The sequence below is a fragment of the Pipra filicauda genome, unplaced genomic scaffold (genome assembly GCF_003945595.2).
Source record: "Pipra filicauda isolate LSUMZ 115617 unplaced genomic scaffold, ASM394559v2 scaffold64_size3178608_pilon, whole genome shotgun sequence".
In the NCBI taxonomy this organism is placed as follows: domain Eukaryota; kingdom Metazoa; phylum Chordata; class Aves; order Passeriformes; family Pipridae; genus Pipra; species Pipra filicauda.
This window is the reverse complement of record NW_024104809.1, coordinates 2,788,245-2,811,396: the sequence shown is the minus strand read 5'-3', so window position 1 is coordinate 2,811,396 and position 23,152 is coordinate 2,788,245. Positions and strand designations below refer to the sequence as shown.

Genomic DNA, 23,152 nt, shown 5'->3' with positions numbered 1-23,152 from the left:
AGCCTGTTCATCCTGGAATAGTCACTTCTAGGCGTTCGCTACTATTCACACACACACATTCATTGCGTTCGGAGCTTGTCCGCCTAAGAGAGGAAAACATGAAACTGAGCCCTGAGTTTTGTCTGTCAGAGGTGCAGGAATGGAATCCTAAGGTGCGTCTCCCAGTGCTGTTGGAGCTGGACCTGCTGTTGTTCTTGGATATCTGAGATTTCTGCTGCTTTTCTTCATTTATCAGTGAAGCTGCACTGTGCTAGTACAAGTGACAGAAGTGCCTATGCAGAGCTAGCTAAAGCACGACCGTGGTTAGTTATTTCCTGGAGTTAAAGATGCCCTTGAGAAGACACCTTTTCCTTCAGTGTCTTGAAAAGCCAGGCTTCCAAATGGTGATTTCTGCTGGGACAAGAAAAATGTCAAGAGTTGTTTGATTTTTGAAGTATTTGTCCTTGCTGAGAGCTTTGTATTTGCTTAGAGGAGTATCCCAACTTGCAGTTAGCAGTTGTTATTCACATTGAAATGGAGGTGAAAAAAGAAGAACGCGATACACATTTTTAATTCTAAACTTTTTAATGAGGAGGAGCGGCCCAGTTCAGGAAGCGTCTTTGCTAACTACTAGAAAATATTTAGATGTAATTTTGGCATTTTCAATTAAAAAATCTCTGATTTTAAAAATGTATTAAAAATATAGGAAAGATCTGAGAAATTGGACCTATCAATCCGTTATACTTTCTGCTGCTCACATTTCATACCTTTGTACTAATGATTCAGTCCTCCTCCAATCCATTTCTTTATCAGTGTTTCCAGAGTGTTAAGAAGAAAATTCATGATTCTTAAAGCTCACATATCACAAACAATACCAAAGTTCACTACATTATGGAGATAAATATATTCCATGTGTAGATAAGAGCTGAACTATTGTTCCTGTAACAATTAAGCATATAACCTGAAAAAGATTATTTTACTTCGTTCCATTTCTGAAATTAGGATTCCCTGGATGAGAAAAAAAAAGCTATAAAACACGTAATTTCCTGTGAATTTTTATGCTGAAAACATTTTATATTAGGCAAGACATGGTCAGTGTAGGCTGTAACAGCATTTTATTAACATCTGAAATACACATAGGATATTTCATTTAATTAGTAAAAAAGTCAATACTTTTCCAATTCAATACTTCAAATTCTTCTTGTGTTTTTTTGCTTGTTTTTCAGGATAATATGGAGAAAATATTTTTATTAGGTTTTTAAAAGAGCCATGTTCAAAATGTAATGGGATGTGCTTTAGAGAATGTTTTTGTTTGTGGGGAAAAAAATATCAGTTATTAGAAAGCATTATCCTTCGTTGAAGGAGCCATCCTCACAGTACCTAGCTGTGTTTAACAATACAATCAAACACCATCTTTCCTAAACCACAGAAATTTCTAAAATACCTTTCTTCAATGGAATTGAAGGACTTGACAAAAGCAAGCACTTAGACACTTGATTTACAAATAAAAAGGGATGCCCAAAAAACCATGAACTTCCTGTCAAAAAAAATAGTATGAATTACCTTTCCTAGGTAACTTTCAATAACCTTTTCTGCTTTTTTTGGAGCAGTAGTGATGAACTTCAACCTCGTATCTGATGTGACTGTTGTTTCTGGAGGCTTGTTAGTGCCACAGAACACTTATTTTCTTCCTCAGAGAGAGAGAGCACAGATTTCTAAGAAATGGGGAACTTTTCAGGACTGATGAAACACTTCTGTGAAGATATTTAGCAAGTCTCATGTATGATGCCCAAAATGTTCAGACATCACATTTGATCATGCCCACAACTCTCTTTGGAGCAGATTGGAAGTTTTCAAAATACATGGCATTTATTTTCAAAAAACATGAAAGTGGGAGGTAAATCTGACCACACTTCTTAAACCAGATTATTTAAAACTCAAGATGGTGTGTTCTTGTTTTATTAAAACCAGCAATGACAAAACATGTAAATATATTTGTTCAGAGAGCAGAATAAAGAAATAGTTTCTAAAAACTGCCTGTCTAAATTTCCCAGGCTTTTTTTCTCGCACAGGAGAGAATGGGATGAGAATACCAAGAATGCTCAAGTCAGGGTATGCTTCCTTCCATACAGGTACTCTCCTGTTAACCTTGAAGGGGCGTGTCAGAGGGCAGAACCAGGGGTGGACAGAACTGGGGTTGGATGGACCTTATTATAAGATCATAGAACCAGTGTCTGAAGGTGCACATCATGTGTATTCCCTGGGCCTCAGGCCTGAGATTAAAGTACCTGCTCTCTTTATCTTATCTTATACACTAAATTGGCCTGGAGTCTTTTTTCCCTGCGGTCTCTTAAGGCAACAGCAGTAATAATCACCTCAGGACTTTTTGCACAGAGAGTTTGTAGATCTGGTCATCGCTGTGTACAGGCACTTGGTTTTCAGGAGATCGATAACAAACAAATTAATGTTTAGGGATGGGGAGATTTTCACATATTTCCAATTAGCTGTTTTGTAGAAAATATCCAGTGGTGTGGTAATGAAGAATCCATTACTCCAAGTACTTCATACGCCTTATATGGAGGGGCATATTTATGTGAATATAAATCCAAGAACCCATCAGGGCTGTGCAGGGAAAGAAGATGCAATGACTTTCCTGTAGGCTTTTATCCAGCATCATTCTGAAAGGTCTCAAGCCATGAAGCTCTGGTTACTTCCCCGTTGGTTACTTTCCAACAACTAATGCAGAAGGTTTTTTTCCTGATATTCTTTCTGAAAATTATTTTATATATGATTTGGTATAAGCCACTCAGACAGGACGGTCTTTTCAGTGCTGACCTTGAAATAAAATCCCACATTGATTTGTACAGTGGGAAGAGTTTTATATGTGACAGACCAGAAGGATAGCATCCCTTTCTGAACAGAAGTTCTGAATCCCTGTAACTGCTTTCCAACAAGTTCCCCTGCTATACCAAGCTATAGAACAAATAAATCTGATTTGGTTTTTTATCTCAATTATTAGTCTCAGAATTGCTAAATACTTTACCTGAGTAGCATTCAAAATGTAAAACAGACAGCTGAAAACAAGACTTGTTTTTTCATGACTCATTAACATGAGGTAGCCTATCATCCAGGTGATTCTGAGCACTACAAATGTAGAGATAGTGCTAATCATATTTTTCATTAGTGAATCCTTTTTATTCCTACAAACACACACACACAAGTTATTAAATCTTTCTCTATACTATTTAATATCTTTTTGAGCTTTAAACTTTGTATTTATTCAGAGCTGTATTGCAAAGGTATGTTTTTCAGGTGAGTTGAGAGTATACACTTCTCTGTATTTGTCTGATGTATCATCCAGAAAAGAAATCCAGAAAAATAAATGTAACCAAATTTATCAGACTAATTTGTGCTTGGAGTATGCAGCTTGGTTGTATCTTTCTTTAACAAAAAAAAAAAAAGTGAGGTTTACCAAGGCAACAAGAAGCATTGAAAATTCGCATTTTAGGTATTATAAGTTTTTTATAATGCTTGTAACTTCAATCCAAATGTGCATAATTTTCAATATAAGAATAAGCTGCCAGTGAAGTTTGAATATCCAGTTTCTCTCAAGCCTGAAGAGACTTAGAGATAAGGTATTTCATTTGCTCCAATCACAAAAATTGTACATAAAGGAAAGAAGAAATGGTACTAAGTTTTGTTGAAAAGATCAGTTCCATGGAACTTATAAAAATTAAAGCAGTCCCCTTTTAAATAATACAGTGTACACTGTGGAGTTTGTGACATACAGCCTGTGACAATACATGGAGTGTTGATGTAAAACAGAGCAAGTAAGTCTTCTTCAAGGTGCTAGAGAACTGGCCTGGTGTTCAGCTGTGCTGGGAAAGTCATAATTCTCATTTGGCTGGACCCAGCTCTGCTCTCACTTTTATGGATTTAAATTGGGGTTTACTGTCATTGCACCAAGCACCCTTACATTCCATACCAGATTGATGCAGAGCATAACTTTTGCCCTCCAAGAAGCATGGCTATGCAGGTTTGCCTCCTCAATGCCTTTGCTTCACTTCTTGTCTTCCTCATCTCCTGCCTGCCTGTTCACTAGGCAGCACATCTCATGGGAAGGAACCTCATTCACAAGTTTTTATCTGGGTAATAAACATGTTTCTTAAAGTCTGTTCCTTCTTCAGCCCTAACAGAGAACTTCCAGACTGCCAAGCATTTACTGTGCTCTCAAAGCAAATACACAAAGCAGTGAGTCAGAATCACCCTGTTTGGACATGTGTAACTAACTAGTCACAAGACACAGTGAAGAACCTAATGCTGTGCTGTCATGCAAATATACCTGGAGCACAGTGACACGTAGTCAGGCAACTTTCGCTGGACATTTTCCAGCTTGTACATATAGTCCAAATTCTAAATGTTTTAGAGGAATTGCCTCTGTAAATGCAAAACATAATAATGAAACAATGAGGGTTGAAAACTGCTTGGTGGGAGCCATCAGGAACAACACACCACACAAGCCGAATACACAACATGGAAAAGGCAGATGTTCCTGTGCACTGTATTACAAGAGTTTCTTGAAGGAAGCTGAGATTTTCACTTTTCAATGTGGGCATCTGTCTGCATTCTTCAGTTCTCCAAGTAGTTCCCTTTCAGGTTGCAGTGTTGCTACTAACTGCTGCACTGACTTTAGAATGTGTTGTTTGGTCATTAATAAATAATAGGTAACAAATAATGACAGTCACTCCTTGCTTTTGGATGTATTCAAGGCTCTGGCTGAAGTCACAAGGAACCTCAGAGATATCTAAATTAAGGGGTTTAGTCCATATATGCAATCACCGTATTTGAAAGATTCTTTTACTTGGCAGAAATAGATTGTTTAATGCCCTGATTACTGTGAAAATGTCTCCTGCACACAGCAGACCTGTGCTGCTGTGCCAGTGACCAAGCTATTGGTTTCAGTGCTGTATCAAGACAATGAAAAAAAGCTCAGTTTATACCAGTAGTGTGAGCACTAACAGAAGATTATTAAATCACATGGCACTAAACCAGAGAGAGACACTGATTCTAGTTGCCCTCTGCTGATCCCCTATCTTTACAACTTTCCCTGACTGCACTCTGTACCGTAAAAGTTGCAATATATACAACTTTAAATCTTACCCCATCCAATTACTGACATGGTTACAAAGAAATGTCCAGGCAGCGGCTTCGTGGCTCTAAGCCACAATAAGTACAATTGTGCAGAATTGAGTGCGGTCAACGTAAATGTTGCCAAGAAAAAATAGCACAGTAGGACAGCCACAGCTGTACACCAGGAGTCTGTGGGAGGATCTACCGTGTCAGAAGTGAGTAAGGTGTTACTGGTGTTATCATAAGGAAGGTATTGCTGGTGGTAGCTGGTGGTATCACTGCTGTGATTCCTGGCATTATGATTTTCAATTCCAGAGATGAAGATTATGTTAAAAATGAGCATTAAAAGCAGAGACTCGCTAACATTCATGTTACAGATGACTTTAGAGTTTTCCTATTGGTAGGAATATGTTTAGGAGAAAAAAGTAGAGCAAAATAAGAAAAATTGTAAAATATTTCTTCATGTCTATTTATACTAAAAGCAAGCTAGAGAGTACAGCCTTTAACATAGACACAAACCAAAACAATAACTTTTTTTCAAAACCGTATCATCATTACTTTTAGCCAACTTGCCAAATCCATCAGTTTTATCAGATTTCAACTAGAACAGAGAATACCCAGCAACTTTTAGGACTGGGCCTTGTCTAAAAGCAGTTTGGGATGCATTTTCCTTTTTCCACTCTGCTCTTTTTGGAATCCTTTTCTTCAGTGTTAAGAAGTAAAGTAGCATAAAACACATATTTCCCAAACATTCTCCAAAGTGCAAAGAGAATAATAAAACTCTACTTCCAAACTTCTTATCACAGAATGAATTAGGTTGGAAAAGACCTCTGACATCATCGAGTCCAACCTATGACTCAACATCACCACGTCAACTAGGCCATGGCACTGAGTGCCACATCCAATCTTACCCCAACACCTCCAGGGACAGTGACTCTACCACCTCCATATAATATGTATATTATACATATATTATATAATATATGTATAATTATAATTATATATTATATAATTATATATAATTAAGATTATAGTTAAATAACTGTATATAATGTATATAAATATATATTATTAAAAACAAGTGCATTTAAGAGGCAGAGTCTGGAAGTTCCTACAGTCTTAAAACATTGACCTTGATGGAATTGCTCAAATCTACATTAGTACAAGTAGGATGAAAAACATGCATTCATCTCTAATAACTACAGCTCTGTTGGCATGACTTTGCTCCTTGTTCAAAGAGGAATCACATGTCACCATTAATCACAGACACATCCATTAAGGAAATTTGTTGCAATCGTATTTGTATTAAGTCACTCACAATTAAACAGTAGCACAAGCAGTTACTGGCTAGAAGAAAGATAATTGTTTAGAAATTGTAATACAAGGGTACAAGGGGGGTCAAGCTGGTGGTGGAATGCTGTTACACATTTTTAAAGCATAGTATTGAGTGAGATAGTGAACTGAAAAGCTCGAAGTGTATCCACAAACTATATACAGAGCAATGTATTGTAACTTAGTGTAAAATACTTGCAGTTTTACATCTTCCCTCTTACCTAGTGAATATTTGAAACTAAGTGGTAGCAATCAGGCCAGCCATGGACAAATCAAGACCAATATAAGAAATATACTCCAAAGGCTTTGCGTATTTATATTTGATCTGAAACGCCTAGAAAACAAATTGTATCAGTTATGTCAGATGAGAAGAGATACATTTCTTTCTGAAGTTTGCGTTTCTAGTTGCACATAAAACCAAAAATGGTTTAGTAAAGTTATGTCTGTTGCTAGCCACTGCCAAAATTTTCAGATCACACAAAATTATTCTGGACTTCGAAACAAGAGAAGCTTTTGAAGAAAGCCAAAAAGAGTTTTAACAGTGTAAATCAAATATTTAGCAAAATAGCAGATTAAATTATTCATAGAAAAATGCAAAGTGACACAAACTGGAAGAAACAGCTTTAACTTTTCATACTGGTGAACATTCTGAGTTTTGGCTTCTCGGTCTAACGTAAGATGTTACAAATAATTATTAATTGAAACCAGTCTTTGTATATTGACAATAAAGCAGCAAGAAAATGTAAATGTATTCAGTGGAACAGAATATACTCTTGCATTTGCATAAACAGATGACAATCTTCTCTAGAATGCAGTCACTTTGTGCCATAAGGACATGCATAAGATAAAGGGAAATACAGAAATAAGTAAATAGTACAAATATGGAAATGCTATTTTATGAAGACAGAGTAAAAAGAAACTCTGAAATCCTGGCCCTGCTGAAGTTAGTGACCACAGACATCCGATTTTATCCGGGGTGTGTTTTGTTTAGAAAAGCTGAAATAAATACTGAAAGGATAACAAACGTCAGAGACAGACAGTCATTCCCAAATAGTCTTGTTAGTACAAGAGAGAAGTGTATAAAACTTTATGATAGCAGGCTTAATATTTACAGAGCAGTTGCTTTTTATAAGCATATAAGCAAAGGAAGTAGGTAATGCTAAATCCTTTGAGTTATTTACCCAGCACAAGGCAGTGCCACAGCTAGCCCAGATTCCAGGCTACTCTACTTTTTTCTGGGGCTACCTTAGACTTTAGATATACCCTCACTTAACAATCAGCTGCAGCAATAGGGGTGCAGAGCCAGGACTTGCCAATACATTTGGCTCTCCAGCAGCTTGGGCACAGCTTGCATGTCACAATTTGCAGATCTGCCACAGGTCAGAAGCAAGTACATGGGGACATCTTAAATTCCTGTGCCTTCTAGCCCAGCGTGTCTATCCCCCTGTATATCAACATGCTGGTCTTATAGTTAAAAACAACTAAACAAATGAAAAAAAAAAACAAAAGAGACTCTTCCCATTAAAAAAACTACAATGTACTACCGTCAGGACAGCAAAATTAGTCGTGTGATTACACCTGCATCTCAAGAACTGGTCTCTTCCTTTTGCACAGCCGGCAGTGCTCCAGTCATTGGCAGAGTAGTCCCAAAAGACACGGGCATGATCACGCAGCTGCAGTTCAGATGTGTTGTACTATGGATTGGGATTGCAAGGAGAAAAAGTGGCTACAGAAACATAAAGAGATAGGCACTAGCAAAGAGCGTGTTCTGACAATGATTTGATTTTAAAAGGGGAGCTGACAGCTACTAAGAGATGCATGTGTTTCCAGTAAACCTTATGAAAGATATCAATAACAGCATAATTTTGCATTTTGAGCTTATTTATGTGCCTTTCTCAGCCAAAATTGCCAATGAAGTGACCCATTTCTGTGAATTATTCAGGTAACTCGGATTCAGATTCCCATTGACTGAGCATTAAACAACTGCCAATTGAATTCTGCCTAAGTCAAACAACAGCTTTCAGAAATCAGTAGCATTACATGACTGCCAACCTGAGCTGAATCCACGCTGTAACAGGAAGCAAACAATGATAAATGCTGCGAACCATCCCCTCCCCTCCTGCATCACAGTGGCACTCACGCAATCATACATCAAACAGCATGCAGTCACTTTCGGACAACATACTTCTTCAGGATACTGCAATTAGAACTGCATTTTAATGAGCAACAAGCAGCTTGAAGTGCAAATAAGAAGCGAACACAACTCTTCGCAGTATTAGGCAGCTCAATTAAAAATGAGGAATAATCGTAGGAGTGGAAAAATCAATTATAAGTTTGTTTCAGTAATTTCCTTAGAAATGACACATCTCCCATGTGCTTATACATATCTGTACTTAGCTGTATGTAACTATATATATCCATACTTAACACATGGTGATGATTATGATCTGTAATATGGATGCACTTGAGCTTAAAAGCTTTGTTAAATATTGTAAGAAGAGGCCAACTACTGTTTTCTGGAGAAACCATGCCAAACATGAATACATATTATCTAAAAATTCGGGTTTTTTGGCAAATGGACAGTCACATAGAGCATTTCCTGCAAGAAAGCAGTAACATCTGGAAACAGTCCCTGGGGGATGAAGTCAAAACAAAGCACACAATGGTTTTAATTGGAAGCCAGAGTTAAAAGATAGTCTGAAAGATGAACACCCCCCACATTGGTACGTATATTGGGCCATGCCAGTTTTGTTGAATTTTCTTGTTTTCCAAAGTTTTGGTAGTCTCCTGGAGGAAAAAACTGTCCTCCAGGGACCTGGTTTTTTTCATTCTTGATATAAGACTAATGTACCCTAGGATAAATCTACTCTGGTATACCTGTAACTTTTTATGGAATAGTGTTTTGGGTACAAATGTCCTAGGTTAACAGTACTGAGTTGGCAATATCAGCTGTTAAATAAAGAAGTTGAAAAATGTTTTTTATGCCACATTTTCTAAACACCCTTCATTTATGTCACCTATACATCCCACAAACTCTGTCAATTGCTTATTACCACAGGGCACTGTGCCAAAAAAAAAAACAAACCTCTGCTTGCTGGAGTGTCTTTCCATAAGTCCTGAAGACACATAGTAGGGCTGGTTCAAAATAAACATGGCATTTTGTACAGAGGCTTACCTTGGGACCAAAGGCTATTATAACACTGCTCGTTCTTTCGCCATCAATGTTGCCAGAGATGATTTGTTTAGACAAACTATTGCAACTCTGATAAATCCTTGACTGGATGAGTTTGTGGTTTTGATACAGGACAAATCCAACACTTCCATTGTCTGATGAACCTTCACAAGGCAAAGAAAAAGGCAGTATGGATAGCATATGTCAGAGAAGCTGGTGCTTTCAAAGAAGCCCACACTATGCTGTTTCACACATTCTGAATTTACAGGAATTTTTTGTTTATATATTTAATTAAAATTCATATGAGTAGCACAGAAGAGCTGCTTTCCCATGAACCTCAAGAGACATCTTCAATTTTTGCTGAGGTGGAGTGTGAAAATAATGAAAACCCTTCTCTTAATATCATTTCTGGAGAAAAATACTGGTAAGTTAGGAAAATAATATCCTAAATCCCGATATATACACACACTTCAAATGGCAAGGCTTTTAATAACACTAAATGAGAAATAGTCACACCAGGGACATTTACAGTTAGTGGGAAGTTAGAGGATAAGTTAGAGGAAGTTAGAGGTTGGCTGGACTTTTGCCTTCAGATCCGACTTTTGGACTCTGTTTCTTTTGCACCCTTCTAGCAAATTGGAGTTCATCTAAGTGACCTAAATCACTAGTCTTAATTGTTGCTTAAGTGAGGGAGCAAAAATCCCGGATTATATAATGGATTTTGTTATTGATTTTATACTTGAATTAAGATCAAGAGAGACTGATTTGATCTCTCTCTGATCTGATCATCAAGTGAGACTAATGTAGCTTTATATCTACAAAAAGATGCACTTAATATTGAAGGAATCTATTGGGGGGTTTTTAAGACAAGCTGTGCTTTCAATTTAGCTGTCTTGAGGGAAGTGTTATGGTATACTGGTATTATGATAAAGGCTTTAATTACATGATCACAATGTTTTTCCACAGGATTGTTGTCTGAAACAGTGAACAGAATGTACAGTGACCAGATAATGAGCTATTCAGTGATTTTTTTTATTGTCGATGCTGGGAGTGTGAGGCTACCTGATTTATCTCTTCAAGTCTTTTCTAACCCTAGTGAGAGGACTGAATTATTAATTTCTCTGCCGGCTTGTATTCAAATGATATTCAGCATTGTGATGTCTAAGTGCTCCATTAACTTTGCCTTCATTATACTCTTGTGCTGTGATGTCTCAGTGTCGCTGACACTACACTGAGAGACTGAGGACAAGCCTGCAGGTTTCAGGTGCCCAATCTGAAACTCTTGTGATGTCATAGAAATGCACGTTTGAAGCTCAGCTGCCCCACACCCCCCAGCTTCTGAAGCAAATGAAGCAGAGGAACTATAACTTTTTTTTTTTCCTTCCTAGTCAACACCAATTTATCCTCTGAGCACTGCAAATAGTAAGTAGTGGACGTCTGGAAATATCCCAAGTGCCTGTGCCATTAATGGCTAATCCAATTTGCAGCTATCAGGATGTGTATGTCCTGGCTGACACCTGACAGTAGTAGTAATTTTAGTTGAAATGGTTGATGTCTTCTGATTTCAGGCAAAGTAAGTGTGTATTAGTTCTTGATGTTTGTAGAGGTATGGTCAAAGATTCATTACACTCTCAATTTTAGAAAACAAAACAAATGAAAAAGTCCCAAACACTGAAAGTATTCTGGTCATTATGTGTATGTATGCATTAATCTATAAATAAAATTATCCAGCTCATTTGACATGTGCATTTCTTGTACCACCATATGGCATTAGCAGGCATAAAAACCAACTTGTAATTGCTTATATTGGCTGAGGGGTTTTTCCCCAAAGGAGATTTTTAGTGAATATTCGTTCAAAAATTTCCCAGGTACAATTTCAAAAGGAGAAAGAATTTTCTGATACTTAAAATGTTGAACAGTATCTGAACTTCATTACTGAGGTCACTAAGAAGCCCAGGAACATTTTCCTGTATTTCTAGTTTTGTTGACTGGCACTTTCCCAGTGCTGTATCTGCAACAATCAGCAGTATATGCGTTAGGATTTATGTTTCAAACTGCTGTGTCCAGGTAAATCCAACAAAGGACTTACTTCTCTGTGCCAAAACCAGAAACATAGAGGATCTTAATTGCAGTGGAGCAGACTGGATTGCAACATTGGGCTGTGAGATGTTGCCAGTCAAAGAAAATTCCTCCACTGTTTTTGTGAGGCTGCATCAAGAAAATGAGTGCGATAAAAGCTGCCATTTTTTGTTAATGTACAGCTCCAGGTTCAGTTTCTGAGCTTCCTCTCTGATTTAGTTCTCCAGTGGGAAGTGCTCCTCATTTCCTATCCCCATGCTTTCTCCAAAGCGGAAGAATCCAGCAATGTTTATATTGGTGTAAATTGGAAATTGCATATTGGATGAGATGAGTCTGTTCAGGGGCTCACTTTGAATACCCACAACCTCCCTCAGAAAAGTGTTTGTTTGACCAGTGTCAAGGGCAAAAATTTTCTCTCGCCTAATTGGAATTTCCCATATTGCCACTTGTCTCTGTGGCCACTCATCCTAAAACTGCACACCTTGAAGAACAGCCTGGCCCCATCATTCTCCACAATTTGCCATGAGGTAACTGCAGACAGCAGCAGGACCTCTCCTTTGTCTTGAGGTCATTGAGATTCTGAGTCTGTGAACTTCTGTACACCTCTCACTATTCCTTAAATAACCAGAATAGGATTTTTTGAAAAGCCATCAGAAGAACTTGAGAAATGTCATCTGGAGCAATCATGCCTCTCAACACAGTGTTTGTAACCTGCACTGAGGACATTATTCTAAATTCAGTATATTATATATAGTGTCAGGTTGGAATAAATGTAGAAAAAAAATCAAATAAAATATTCTGGTGCTGGAGGTACTAATAAGAATTGCTATAAGTACTGGCTAGGTCCAATTTTAGTTAGTTAGCACTTAATGGGTAGAGTGTAATTGTCTATAGCATCTCAAGAGTCTAAACACAAAAAAAGATGAGGCATTAGCTATATGATATATGAAGGTATAGCTAGATAACAATAAGATTTAAAGAGACAGAAAATCTGCTAATCATCAGGTCAAATAATCTGTTTCCTAATCCTGTCAGAGAATAGTTTAATTGAATAGCTTCAGTAACTGAATTCTTCTCAAATTGTTTATGTTGGGAAGCTATCAAGATTAATTCAATCATGTAGTTTTGATGCGTTTGTAAAGCTCGGAATGGTTGAAAATAAAGGTGAATGTGTTGCATGGGTAGGAAGGAAATTTGCACTTATAGTTACTGCAGATTATATTGTTTGACTTGAAAACATCTGCATATGCATCACAAACAAACAGTGCATCATGAACGCCTGTTTTCACTGTTCTGACTTTTAGCATGACCTTTGACTCAAAGTAAATATTTCTGTTTAAAAGGAATCAATCCTTTTAAACCTTGGCTCTGGGTCACTGGCATGAACACCTCCTCCTCCCATTCCCTAGCTCCCCAAGCGGCCCTTGGCTCACTAGATGGCAGCCTGACATTACAGCTCCCAGTAAAACCCCATATTACTGATGGCAGAAGAACAACCTTATGTTGTAACTTACTGGCATTTGAAATAGCTACTGCTAATATTATATATTAGTTTCAACCATTTAGTGAAGGCTATGTACTGCAAAAAATGTAATATTGAGCTTGAGGGTCTCCCAGTAAAGGATCAAAGCAGGTGAAGCATTGGGTTGAAGGTACAGTAGTCAAGCAAAAATGCACAAGGAAAGGGACTTCTTTTACTTAAAGGGATTGTAGCTGAGGGGGAAGGGTTTTGTTTTTTGGGTTTTTTTTCCGACTGGGACTAGTGATAAGGAAATGAAACACAGAAGCAGAAGAAGAGAAGCAGTCACTGTGATGTGCTTAGTCATGTTCAGCTCTCCATGTTTTGCAAAGGTAGCAGAGCTAAATCTTTGAGCGAGGCTTAGGGGTTTATGGATTTAGGGATTTTATGTAAGGCATTCATACAAGAGAGTTTAAATTTGAATTCCTGAAGGACAGAAATGTTCTATCCATGTTCAGCTGATCATAGAGCTGAATGGAAAGGCTTCACTCTTAATCCATCTGAACGTACTGGTGTCAGTATCGCTCTCATGCCAGTCTCCTCCAAACTCCTTGCACGTTCTTACAGATTTGGCATCCTGAGTCAGCATCGCCTCCGTTCAGAGGTAATTGCTATAAATTGGGAACCTGACTGAGGAAATTGCAGACCAGTTAAGAAATATGGAATGGGATACTGTGTTCAGACAAACCCAAGCAAAATAAAATAATCACCATTGGAAATTCAGGTCATTTGCAAAGCAGACACATGCCAAGAATGCCACTGAAAAAGGCTTTGGCCAATATTTTGCTTTCTGCTAAGTCTTAAAAAACATAACATATATATTTCTTGCCTCAATTTCCTATCCCCCCTCTTTTTTGTCCCCTGGGATGATGCAGAATCTCAGACACTGTTTAAATAGTAATTTAATATTACCTGTGATACTAAGGAGTCCAGATTTTCATTACAATTCAGAATTTGGTGGGGCTTTAAAGTAGGATTTTTCCCTTCTCTGGAGCACATCTGGATTGTTATTGAAGCATTACCTGTAATTTTGTAAAAGCAGGAAGAAATACAGTTAGTACAGAAGCACTCGCACATGCACATGACCTCATTGGGAATTAAAACTGTGCTGTGGGTGTGACACCCTATCCAGTGTTATTTTCTGCTTGCTTGTGAAAATTTATCTCTCAATATTACAAGTGACCATCAATTATTTAACTAGTTGTTGTTCTCTTTAGAATATGTTTTACATTCATATACACAATTTTGTCAGAGTGGCTGACATTCTTTATGTTGAAATAAGACAGGTTTAGTTGTGCTAGAGCTGCAGAAACACCTTTTAAATGGGAGACACCAGCATCAGCACTGAAATATCAGAAAGAGATTTTAACATGTCTTGAAAAGCATAATTTATATGTTATGAAAGAAATGCAAAGGGCACATGGAACAGCCATGCAACACTTACTCCTCTACAAGGTCTGTGAAAGCTGAGACAGTTCATGGAACCACAGTTGATGTAAAGCATCCTGAATCCTAATGCTAAATAGTAGGATACAAACACATTGTTCTTCTATCAAAAGGCTCTATCTGCTCTATCAGGAGCAGATACTAACTGACCCTAAGCCCACCCCTAGACAGGCATGGATCTGATTCAGCCTGTGTACCTTAAATTCTCTGCATTTGGGGTAGAAAGCCATGTGGAAAAGTTCGTGTTTCTGCTGCCTAAGCTGTGCAATTCTGGCTTGAAACACAGACTTTGCATCTTGTCTAATAATCCAACATCTTTCACAACCTTTACATTCACTTTTAGGAACTAGAAGCAAAAGGAAAGAAATGCATACCATTCACAGCATCGGGTTCACATTTTTCTTTGGAGTTGCCATACTTACCCACTGTGATCCGTTCAAAAGTAAGGGGTTTTCTATTGCTTGCAGAAATGTTCACTGCGCTGGTACTGTCGTCACAAAAATTAACTGCACAGAAAGAAAAAATAACCTATATCCAGATGAAATATTTCTAGCACAAGGATCAGTTTTCAAAAATTAGGGAGTGTTGAGACAATAGAAGCTCATTGAATCTTTTGCCCTAAATTAAATAAAAGCAGTTGGGTAAATCCTGTCTAAACCCAAGCTGTTGAGCTGCCACAAGTGATATTTATGAAGTCAGTGAAATCTTAAAAGCCCATCCTCTTTGCCATCTCTCCTATTTTCACTGCTTTGGTCCTCGAAAATTTGTAAAATATTATAAAGCTTCACTTTCAGTGTCTTAATACCCAGGCAGAAAACAGATTTGGTAACCTACTGCCACAGAACACAGCAGGTGGCAAAGATACACATTTGCTTCAAATGGGGCTTGGACAATTGATGGGGAACAGTTGTCTGGTGACTCTGAACCATGATGGGTCAGATGGGGCTTCTGGTTCAGGAAGTTGCTGCTGGAATGGGACAGAATGACCACCCCAAACCCTACACCTTGTCTAAGCACACAACGCTGGCTACATTTAAAGGCAGGATGATGTGCTCAGTTGGACCCATGGCCTGACCCAGTACAGCAGCATATTACAATCTCAAGTCATACCATACTGCTGTAACGGAGCACAAATTTACCCTGTAAAACTACAAACACTTGGAGAAAATATTGCAGCACACAGGCAGAAAATTTTTGCTTCATCTTACAACTTGCAACATCTTGGTTTCACTAATTTTTGCTGATTCAGACCACATTTCAGCTGACTGTGTCCCATTAGCAGGACTGACTCAAAGAAGCGTATTTATGGTCAGGGTCCTGAGGGGGGCTTAAGACGCCTGGAGTGTTCTCCATATTCTGGCACAGGCTTTTTTGCTAACTCACATAATTTTCTGTATTATTTTCTGTAGGGTCTCAGTTTCCCCGTGATACAATGATACTTTCCTTCTACAGAAATTATTACGAACAATAAGGATGCATGACACTGCAAAGATGAGGTCTGCCTTATAGCACCATATCTGACCCTTGCTTGCCAGAAAGGGGTTAGCAGGACAAGGTGTCAAAAATGTGGAGTGGAAGGAACCTCTGGAGGACACCTAGGCCAAACAGAGGCTTCACATCCTCATGTTGCAGTGTTGCAGTGACATGTTGCAGTAACACGCTACCTTTTTAAACCAAACCATTTCTCTTCATGCTCAGTCTCAGCCATCCCAAACTGTAGTTTATGACTGTTGCCTCTTGTTTTCCTTTTGGTGTTACTGAGAAGGATTGGTCTTTGCAACTCCCACTCAGCTGAAGATTGCTTTTAGCTCTGCCCTCAGCCTCCTCTTCAGCACAGTGAACAAGCCCAGCTCTCTCAAGTGCTCCCTGCATGCCACCTGTCTGAGGCCCCTCACTGTCCTCAGCACTTCCTGTTGGACCCCCTCCAGCTTCCCTAAGTCTGATTAATCTGTGTTACAGGTGGCAAAATGAAACACCTATTTCCCAGTGATGCCTCACCAGTGCCAGGAAGGGGAGAGTATAATAGTGTCCATCAACCTGTCTGCTTCCACATAACATAGCTGCTCTTCTGCCTTGGCAATGAACCACGTGCTCTTGGCTCGTACTGAACTTGGCATCCATCATCACTCCCAGATAGCTTCCAGCAGGCCTGCTTCTCAGCCAGCAAGTTCCTGGTCTGTACCAATGCACAATCCAATGCACGGAGATCAGCACTTATTCTTGTTGAACACTGTGAGTTTTCTGCTGGAGTGATTTTCAGGTTTCTCAAGTTCTTTTGCATCAAAGCTCCAGCCATGCCCCAGTCTCAGCCATAGCCTCTATCCACCCACCAGAACGTATGATGATTTTTATTCCGTCTTTTGGCGGAAATAGTAAGTTTTGTTCAAAGTAGTCATTGCACACGCTGCTGCAGCTTCAGGAAACAAAAAAGCACAGTCTAAGCAATATCAGGGAAATTGCAAATCTTAGAAATTTCTCAATATGTTGTGGTATTTTTTGTGTTCATCAAGCTCTGAAAATGTTAAGGTTTTTTAAAAGAGACTGGAAATCTTGAATGGTTAGGGGGTATTCTGCAGCAGAAATTTCGGTAGGGAAGGGATTGGTGGACCTCAGGCTCTGAAAGATGGATCCAACATCTGGGGTATCTCCAGAGACCTCACAGTCAATCTCACCTGGTCTCTAAGTGAAGGATGGAGTTGGAGTCCCTTCCAATAATGTTCACAGTGGATATTACCCACCTGTGCCCTGGCTGCAGTGTATGCCTTGGAAATAATGCAGAAAACTGGAGTTGAGGACTGCCATTTGATCTGACATTTTAATGCCTGTGTTTGGAGATGCTGACAAGCTGAGTAAAGCCAGAAAATTCAAAAGTAAATAGCACTGCCAGGAACATGTGCCATTGTATATTTCTAATGTTCTCACTGAACTAAAAAGATTGCCTAACTTCCTACTCTTTAATGGCATTCATGGAACTGGAAGATTATTGCAAACTATAGGGGCTGTGCCACGTGACAGTGGTAATTCTGTCCTTGGCACACATTGTTAGGCTTTTGCTCATGTTGTTGCTATGTAGCAATTGTGTTTCAGGCTGTCTCAGCTACATTGCAGCCAGATGTGTGTGATGATAGTGGAATAACATCTAAATGTCGTTAGGTAATGTCCGTATTAGCCATCAGCTTTTCAAAACACATTGGCTCTCCACTGGAAATCTTACAGAAAACTCCTCCAGCAATTGAGATCTGGGTCACCCAACTAAGCAGCTGTGGAGAACATTTGTTTCTGTGGGAGCTGGTGCCCGGTTGGGCAGTGTTGCCCCACTGCTCAGCAGCACTGTCTCACTTGCCAGGCACAAGCACATGGCACATGGGGCCATATGGCATAGGACTGACACTGCTTTGGATTGGGAGCCTGGGAACCCACAGGATACAGGGGAAGTTGCAGCACAGCTCCAAGCCTCTGTCTTGCTTGGTGAGCACCTACCCAAAACAGCCAGGGAGACAGCTGGGTAATCTGGCACAGAGGATCCCCAAACCAGGAAGGCTGCCCTGAAAACACCTGAGCCCTGGGCTGCCTGCTGAGGAGCAGGAGCAGATGGCTGGGGCAGCCTCAGGTGGGAGCAGTGGTGGCAGTGCTTCCACAGCTGGGCTGGGGGCAGGGGTCTGGCTTTGGCACTGTTAGTCATGGGCTTCAAAGGAGTGTAAGGAAAGGGAAAGGTGAAAAGGAAGACAGGGCTGACACTTCTTTGAAAGAAGCAGAACAGAAAAGCAGGTAGATGTAGGGTAAAAAGCCCCTGGAGGTGCAGACACAGCTGCCATGAGGCCCGTGCAGCAAAGGGCAGCAAAAGGCATCAGCCTTAACTTTGCCTTCCCCAAAAGAGGCCCTCTGTAACAAGGTGGCACTCGTAGGATCTGTTAATCCTAGTTGAAGCTGTGCCTCAATTTAGTGCTTCCTGGTAACTTTTCTTAGCCTACTATTCAAGGTCTCATGTAGCCTTTTTTTTTTTTCAAAGAGAAATCTGTGTCCTTCCTGAACATAAATTCCTGAGTTGACTAATGCATTTATATCTACTACACACACAGTAAAACTCATCAGGCTCCAGTAATTGTGGCATTAGCTTAAAATCACAGGGTTCTCCTGGCTTTAAGATTCAGAGAACATCTTCTTTGCCTTTGTCTTTTAAATTTTGCAGACATTATTAATCTCAAGAATCCCATTGATTTTTGACCATATATATTTCTAAACTAAAACTAAACAATTTTTGCATAATACTATGTCACCATGAGTTCATTGTTGATGCTAATACTTGTGGTTAAAGTCTGAATAAAGAAACACTACCACTATGCACAGCAAGCAATGCATCAGAGAGGCAAGGAAGTGTTCTGCAGCCCTGAAGTAGCTGCAGTTGAAATCCATTTCCTAGCAGCTCATTTGCTTGCAGTTCTGTAGATGTTAAGCATAAGCAGAGGTATCCCCATGCTGCACTGAGAGTTAACTCCCATCTCATCTGTGTTTAGCTCCAAGTCAAAAAAAGCTCTGAGCATATACTTATATTAGCAAAGGTAGATTATTAATGACATATGTTAAATAATCGCTGTTTACTTTTGTGTCCCTTCTTGGGCTTGGGTATGTTCAATCCCTACAAACATCTGATAAATCTCTTGAAGTCAATGTAACCTAATGTATCCTCATATAAACTTTTCTTTAGGTTTCTTGGTCTCAAATCATATCTGACTCTCTGCTGGACAAGCAGCCAGGAGTATTGGATTCTTTCCAATAGAGGTCCATGAAAAATTCTACGTCACAGAAATAGAGTGAGTATTTTGCTAAGAGGAAACACTGACCAGCTTTCTACTCCAAGTTTGCACATGGAAGTGTTTTACAAGGGTGCATTGACCTGATTTTCAGATATAGAATATGCAAATCTCTGATATTCTTTCAATAAACTTTTCTGTAATGCAAGTCACAATGAAAACATGAACAGGTGCTGTACAGCATGTCTTGCTTATATGCATGCAAACATATAAGCATATGCAAAGTGAAATATTTCCACTTTAAAATGCAATTACTAGGCTAGATAGAAGTTTATTTTTGTCCTTTTAAAAATAAATCAAATTTCTACCAGAAGAGTGAGAAAATTTCAAGACATTTCTCAAAGTTATATCAGAGGATTCATGGTCAGTGTACAGATGTTACAAGGAAAACACTCCTGAGATTGCTTGTCATCCTGTTCTGTTTTACAACAGCATACAGAATTTGGGGTACCTCATTAAATATCAGGGTAAGAAGAAAAATGTTTGCACCTGAGAAGCATGCAACATGGATATAATAATGTTTGTCAGCAATTATGTTTAAATATTTAAGGAAATCGTTCAAATGGGGTAGAATTATGTTTCTTACCTGCTTTAAACCTGAGGAGTTCCCAAATACACAGTGCCCAAAGGGTCACAGTCACTACACAACAGGTAATTCCAACAAACATTCTGTCCCAGTGGATGGAAGGCATGTTGTGAAGCAGACTGTGTGCTATGCTATGAAAAGGTACTATACATTCATAATCTTGTGATGGGTAAACCATTAACTGCTTGTCTACTGATAAAACTTTGACCTTTTCCATTCCACCTAGGAAAAAGTTTTGGCATGTGTGTATATTACCTCCTGGGAACTGACTCAGACCAGGCCTGCATATACTCTGGGGAGGGGTGTTGGCTGGCAGAGGATGAAATCGAGCCAGGCACTGTTTCTGGAGCTAGCACACAGGGATTAGTCCCTTTTGGCCTCAGTTCATTTGCTAGCACAGCCATAACCACCAGGCTCTGCAGCAAGGTGGCCATGCGGGACCAGGGAGGATGCTGTGGGAAGGTCTCTCCTCTGCAGAAATGTTCCTCTTGGTGCTGAAAGGAGGTGGAAATGCTGTCTGTATTAGGACTGGCCCAGGGCAGGCACTTGGCACACACTTTCAGGACAGTACACGGCATTTCCATACTACATAATTTGAACAGGCAGTGCAGAGCCTTCTTGCATCCCCTCTGTGCACTTCCAGCACTATATATGGTCACTCAGGAGGCAGTGGCACAACTGGGAAAAAAATCTGCATGGCACACCTGGGAATAAAATCTGTGTCTTCTGATTGATCCAGAAGAGAGCAGGGAAGCAAAAGAAAATGGGTAAAAGGCAAAAGTAAAATGTGAAGGGGGAAGAAAAGTTATACCACCAGAGCTGCCCAAATCAGCATCTTTTTCTGCATACTAGTGTGTTTCCTGCTGACAAATTCAAAGCTAAGAGATGATATCACAGTCCAAGAGAAGAAGAAAATAGAGTTATTTTAAGAATGAGTTGAAATAAACACTGTCTTTTTTGTCATCAGCAATCAGTGGATTAATTCCCCATGTGTGAGTAGGGACAGTACCTTGTTTTTATATGGTGTTTTTCATTAGTGAGGAAAGGAGGTTTGTTTGGCTTTTTTTAATTACTGAAGCAATTCCATCTCAGTTTAAAAAACAAGGCTCAAAAAGCTGATGTGACATGCCAAAGATTTATGGAAATGCAGTCAAAAAAAAAAGGCTCAGGTCTCTTGGGATGTGGCCCAATGATCTAGACACTAGATACTCCAAATACTTCTATTAATACTACTAGATACTACTGTTTCTTTAACACATTACAGATTATTATGATGTTTTTTCTTCTTACCAAGAGTAAAGATAAGTAAGGTAAGTTATGCATTAAATCTTCTTGGTGGCAATCTGCAAGGTATTAATAATAATACTCATGTTCATATTCAAAGAAACTGATACAGAAAATAGAAAAACACATCTAGACATTCCATATTGAAGAAAGCACCTAAGGACACAGGAAAGACTGAGGAAATCCTGAAATAATTCGATTACTTTTACAAATGGGGGTTCCAAAATTGTTAATAAGCTTCTTCAGACAGCCAAATGTCTTAAGTGTCTGCTCACAGAGGTTTTAGTTAAAGACAGGCTGTGCAACTACTGGGACAAACCTCCAGGTGGGACAAGGTTGCCTGCTGTCCCTCTGGGTGCAGCTCTGTCCAGCTGTGGGTCTGCCTGCCTCTGTGTAGTAGCCCTTGTGTTACAAGCGTGCCTCTTGCCCTAGATCTTTCCTTTCTCTATGTTATTCTCATTAGCATGGAAAACAGAGAAGGGAAAATATCCTCAGTGCTGGGATCAGCACAGAGGCACAAGGAGGGCACAGGAACCCGACACCCAGCTGATGAGTGGAAGTCTGAGGGTGGGAGGATACAGCTGTCTCCTGGCCATCAAGGGGCCATTTGAGCCTTTTCCCGGCCACTGAGGCTAAAAGGGCCCCTTTGAGCCTTTTAACTCAACGAAGTGATGGTTGTATGGCCCAGCTATCTCACTGCTGTCAAACTGTGCAAAACAGCAATGCTCAACTGAAGAGAACATCTCCTCCTTGTCCTGCTCACAAAGAATGCTTAGGACCCTTGCACCTGTTAATTGCTTTACTGCCTCTCGCCATAAACAGTTAAATGTTTGTTTTTCTGTGGTTGAAAGGGACAAGAATGTAAAACTGAGTCTAAGAGACACATGGGAAGATGCTCATCCCTGAGCAGAACTAGTACAGACAAAGCAGAACCAAAGTGTAATTTGGATCTTGCGGATGGGGGAACTGAGTCACAGAGTAGTTCAGTGACACTAAGTTAGGTTACATCCATAAGCTTATCTAAGCTAAGTCTGAGGTTTGCAATACATTGAAAGCATATCCAGCTTCTGAATCACAGGTCTGAGTGATTTGCTAATAGACATGCTGCTAGATGATTGCAGATATTTTTAAATGACAAAATAGGAAAGAAATAGGAATTAATTCTCATGGTTATTTACATTGCTGTTTCTGTTCAATGGAAACAACATTCCTTCTTCTTTCCTTTTCATAGCTGTCATCACGGATGTCTTTGTCCAGCATGTTGTGTTTAGATATATGAAATATTGTAAGTCCAAAACCTTCGTTTGCAAGCCCAGGTTTGCAAATGGAAGACAATTTGTTAACTGGGAAGTTAAAGTAGGATTGTGAGTAAAAAAGATTGTGAACTTCTAACTTTGCGTTAATGTTTTATATAAAAATTAGGCGGGAAAATGGTATAAGAAACCAGATGGCAAAACCAACACGAATCAATAAAAACATTTTGAAAGATAGTACACTTTTATGTATGAAAATATTAAACCATGTTTATATGATAGAATAATCAAACTGAAGGGAAACCTTAATACTTGCAAATGTGTATATGTGATGCAGCTGCAGGGAGATAAAACCACTCTTGAGTGACTGAATATGCTTCTTTTGCTTTCCTCCATTTCTTTTAAGCCTTAATTAAAGCCAGATGTTTCTTATTGCCTTTTTTTTGTTGTTTTCAGGCATGCACAAAGTGCTGTGCCAGCAGTAAACACCATCTCTGACTTTTTTTTATGTGTCAACTGCATCTGGCTGAGTCAGAGTCACAAACCAGTAAAATTCCAGCA

General features: G+C 39.2%; 1 protein-coding gene across 1 annotated transcript; it reads right to left on the bottom strand.

The window, feature by feature from the left end:
- Positions 1-7: 7 nt before the first annotated feature.
- ADGRG7 (adhesion G protein-coupled receptor G7) lies at positions 8-20,160 on the bottom strand. Its single transcript, XM_039388443.1, is given in 14 exon segments — positions 8-83; positions 2,949-3,179; positions 4,841-4,943; positions 5,140-5,454; positions 5,457-5,503; positions 6,663-6,775; positions 7,986-8,135; positions 9,617-9,777; positions 11,517-11,624; positions 11,703-11,821; positions 13,207-13,271; positions 14,124-14,233; positions 15,032-15,163; positions 20,055-20,160. Coding segments are annotated over 14 exon segments (1,836 nt in total).
- Between the last annotated feature and the right edge of the window lie 2,992 nt (positions 20,161-23,152).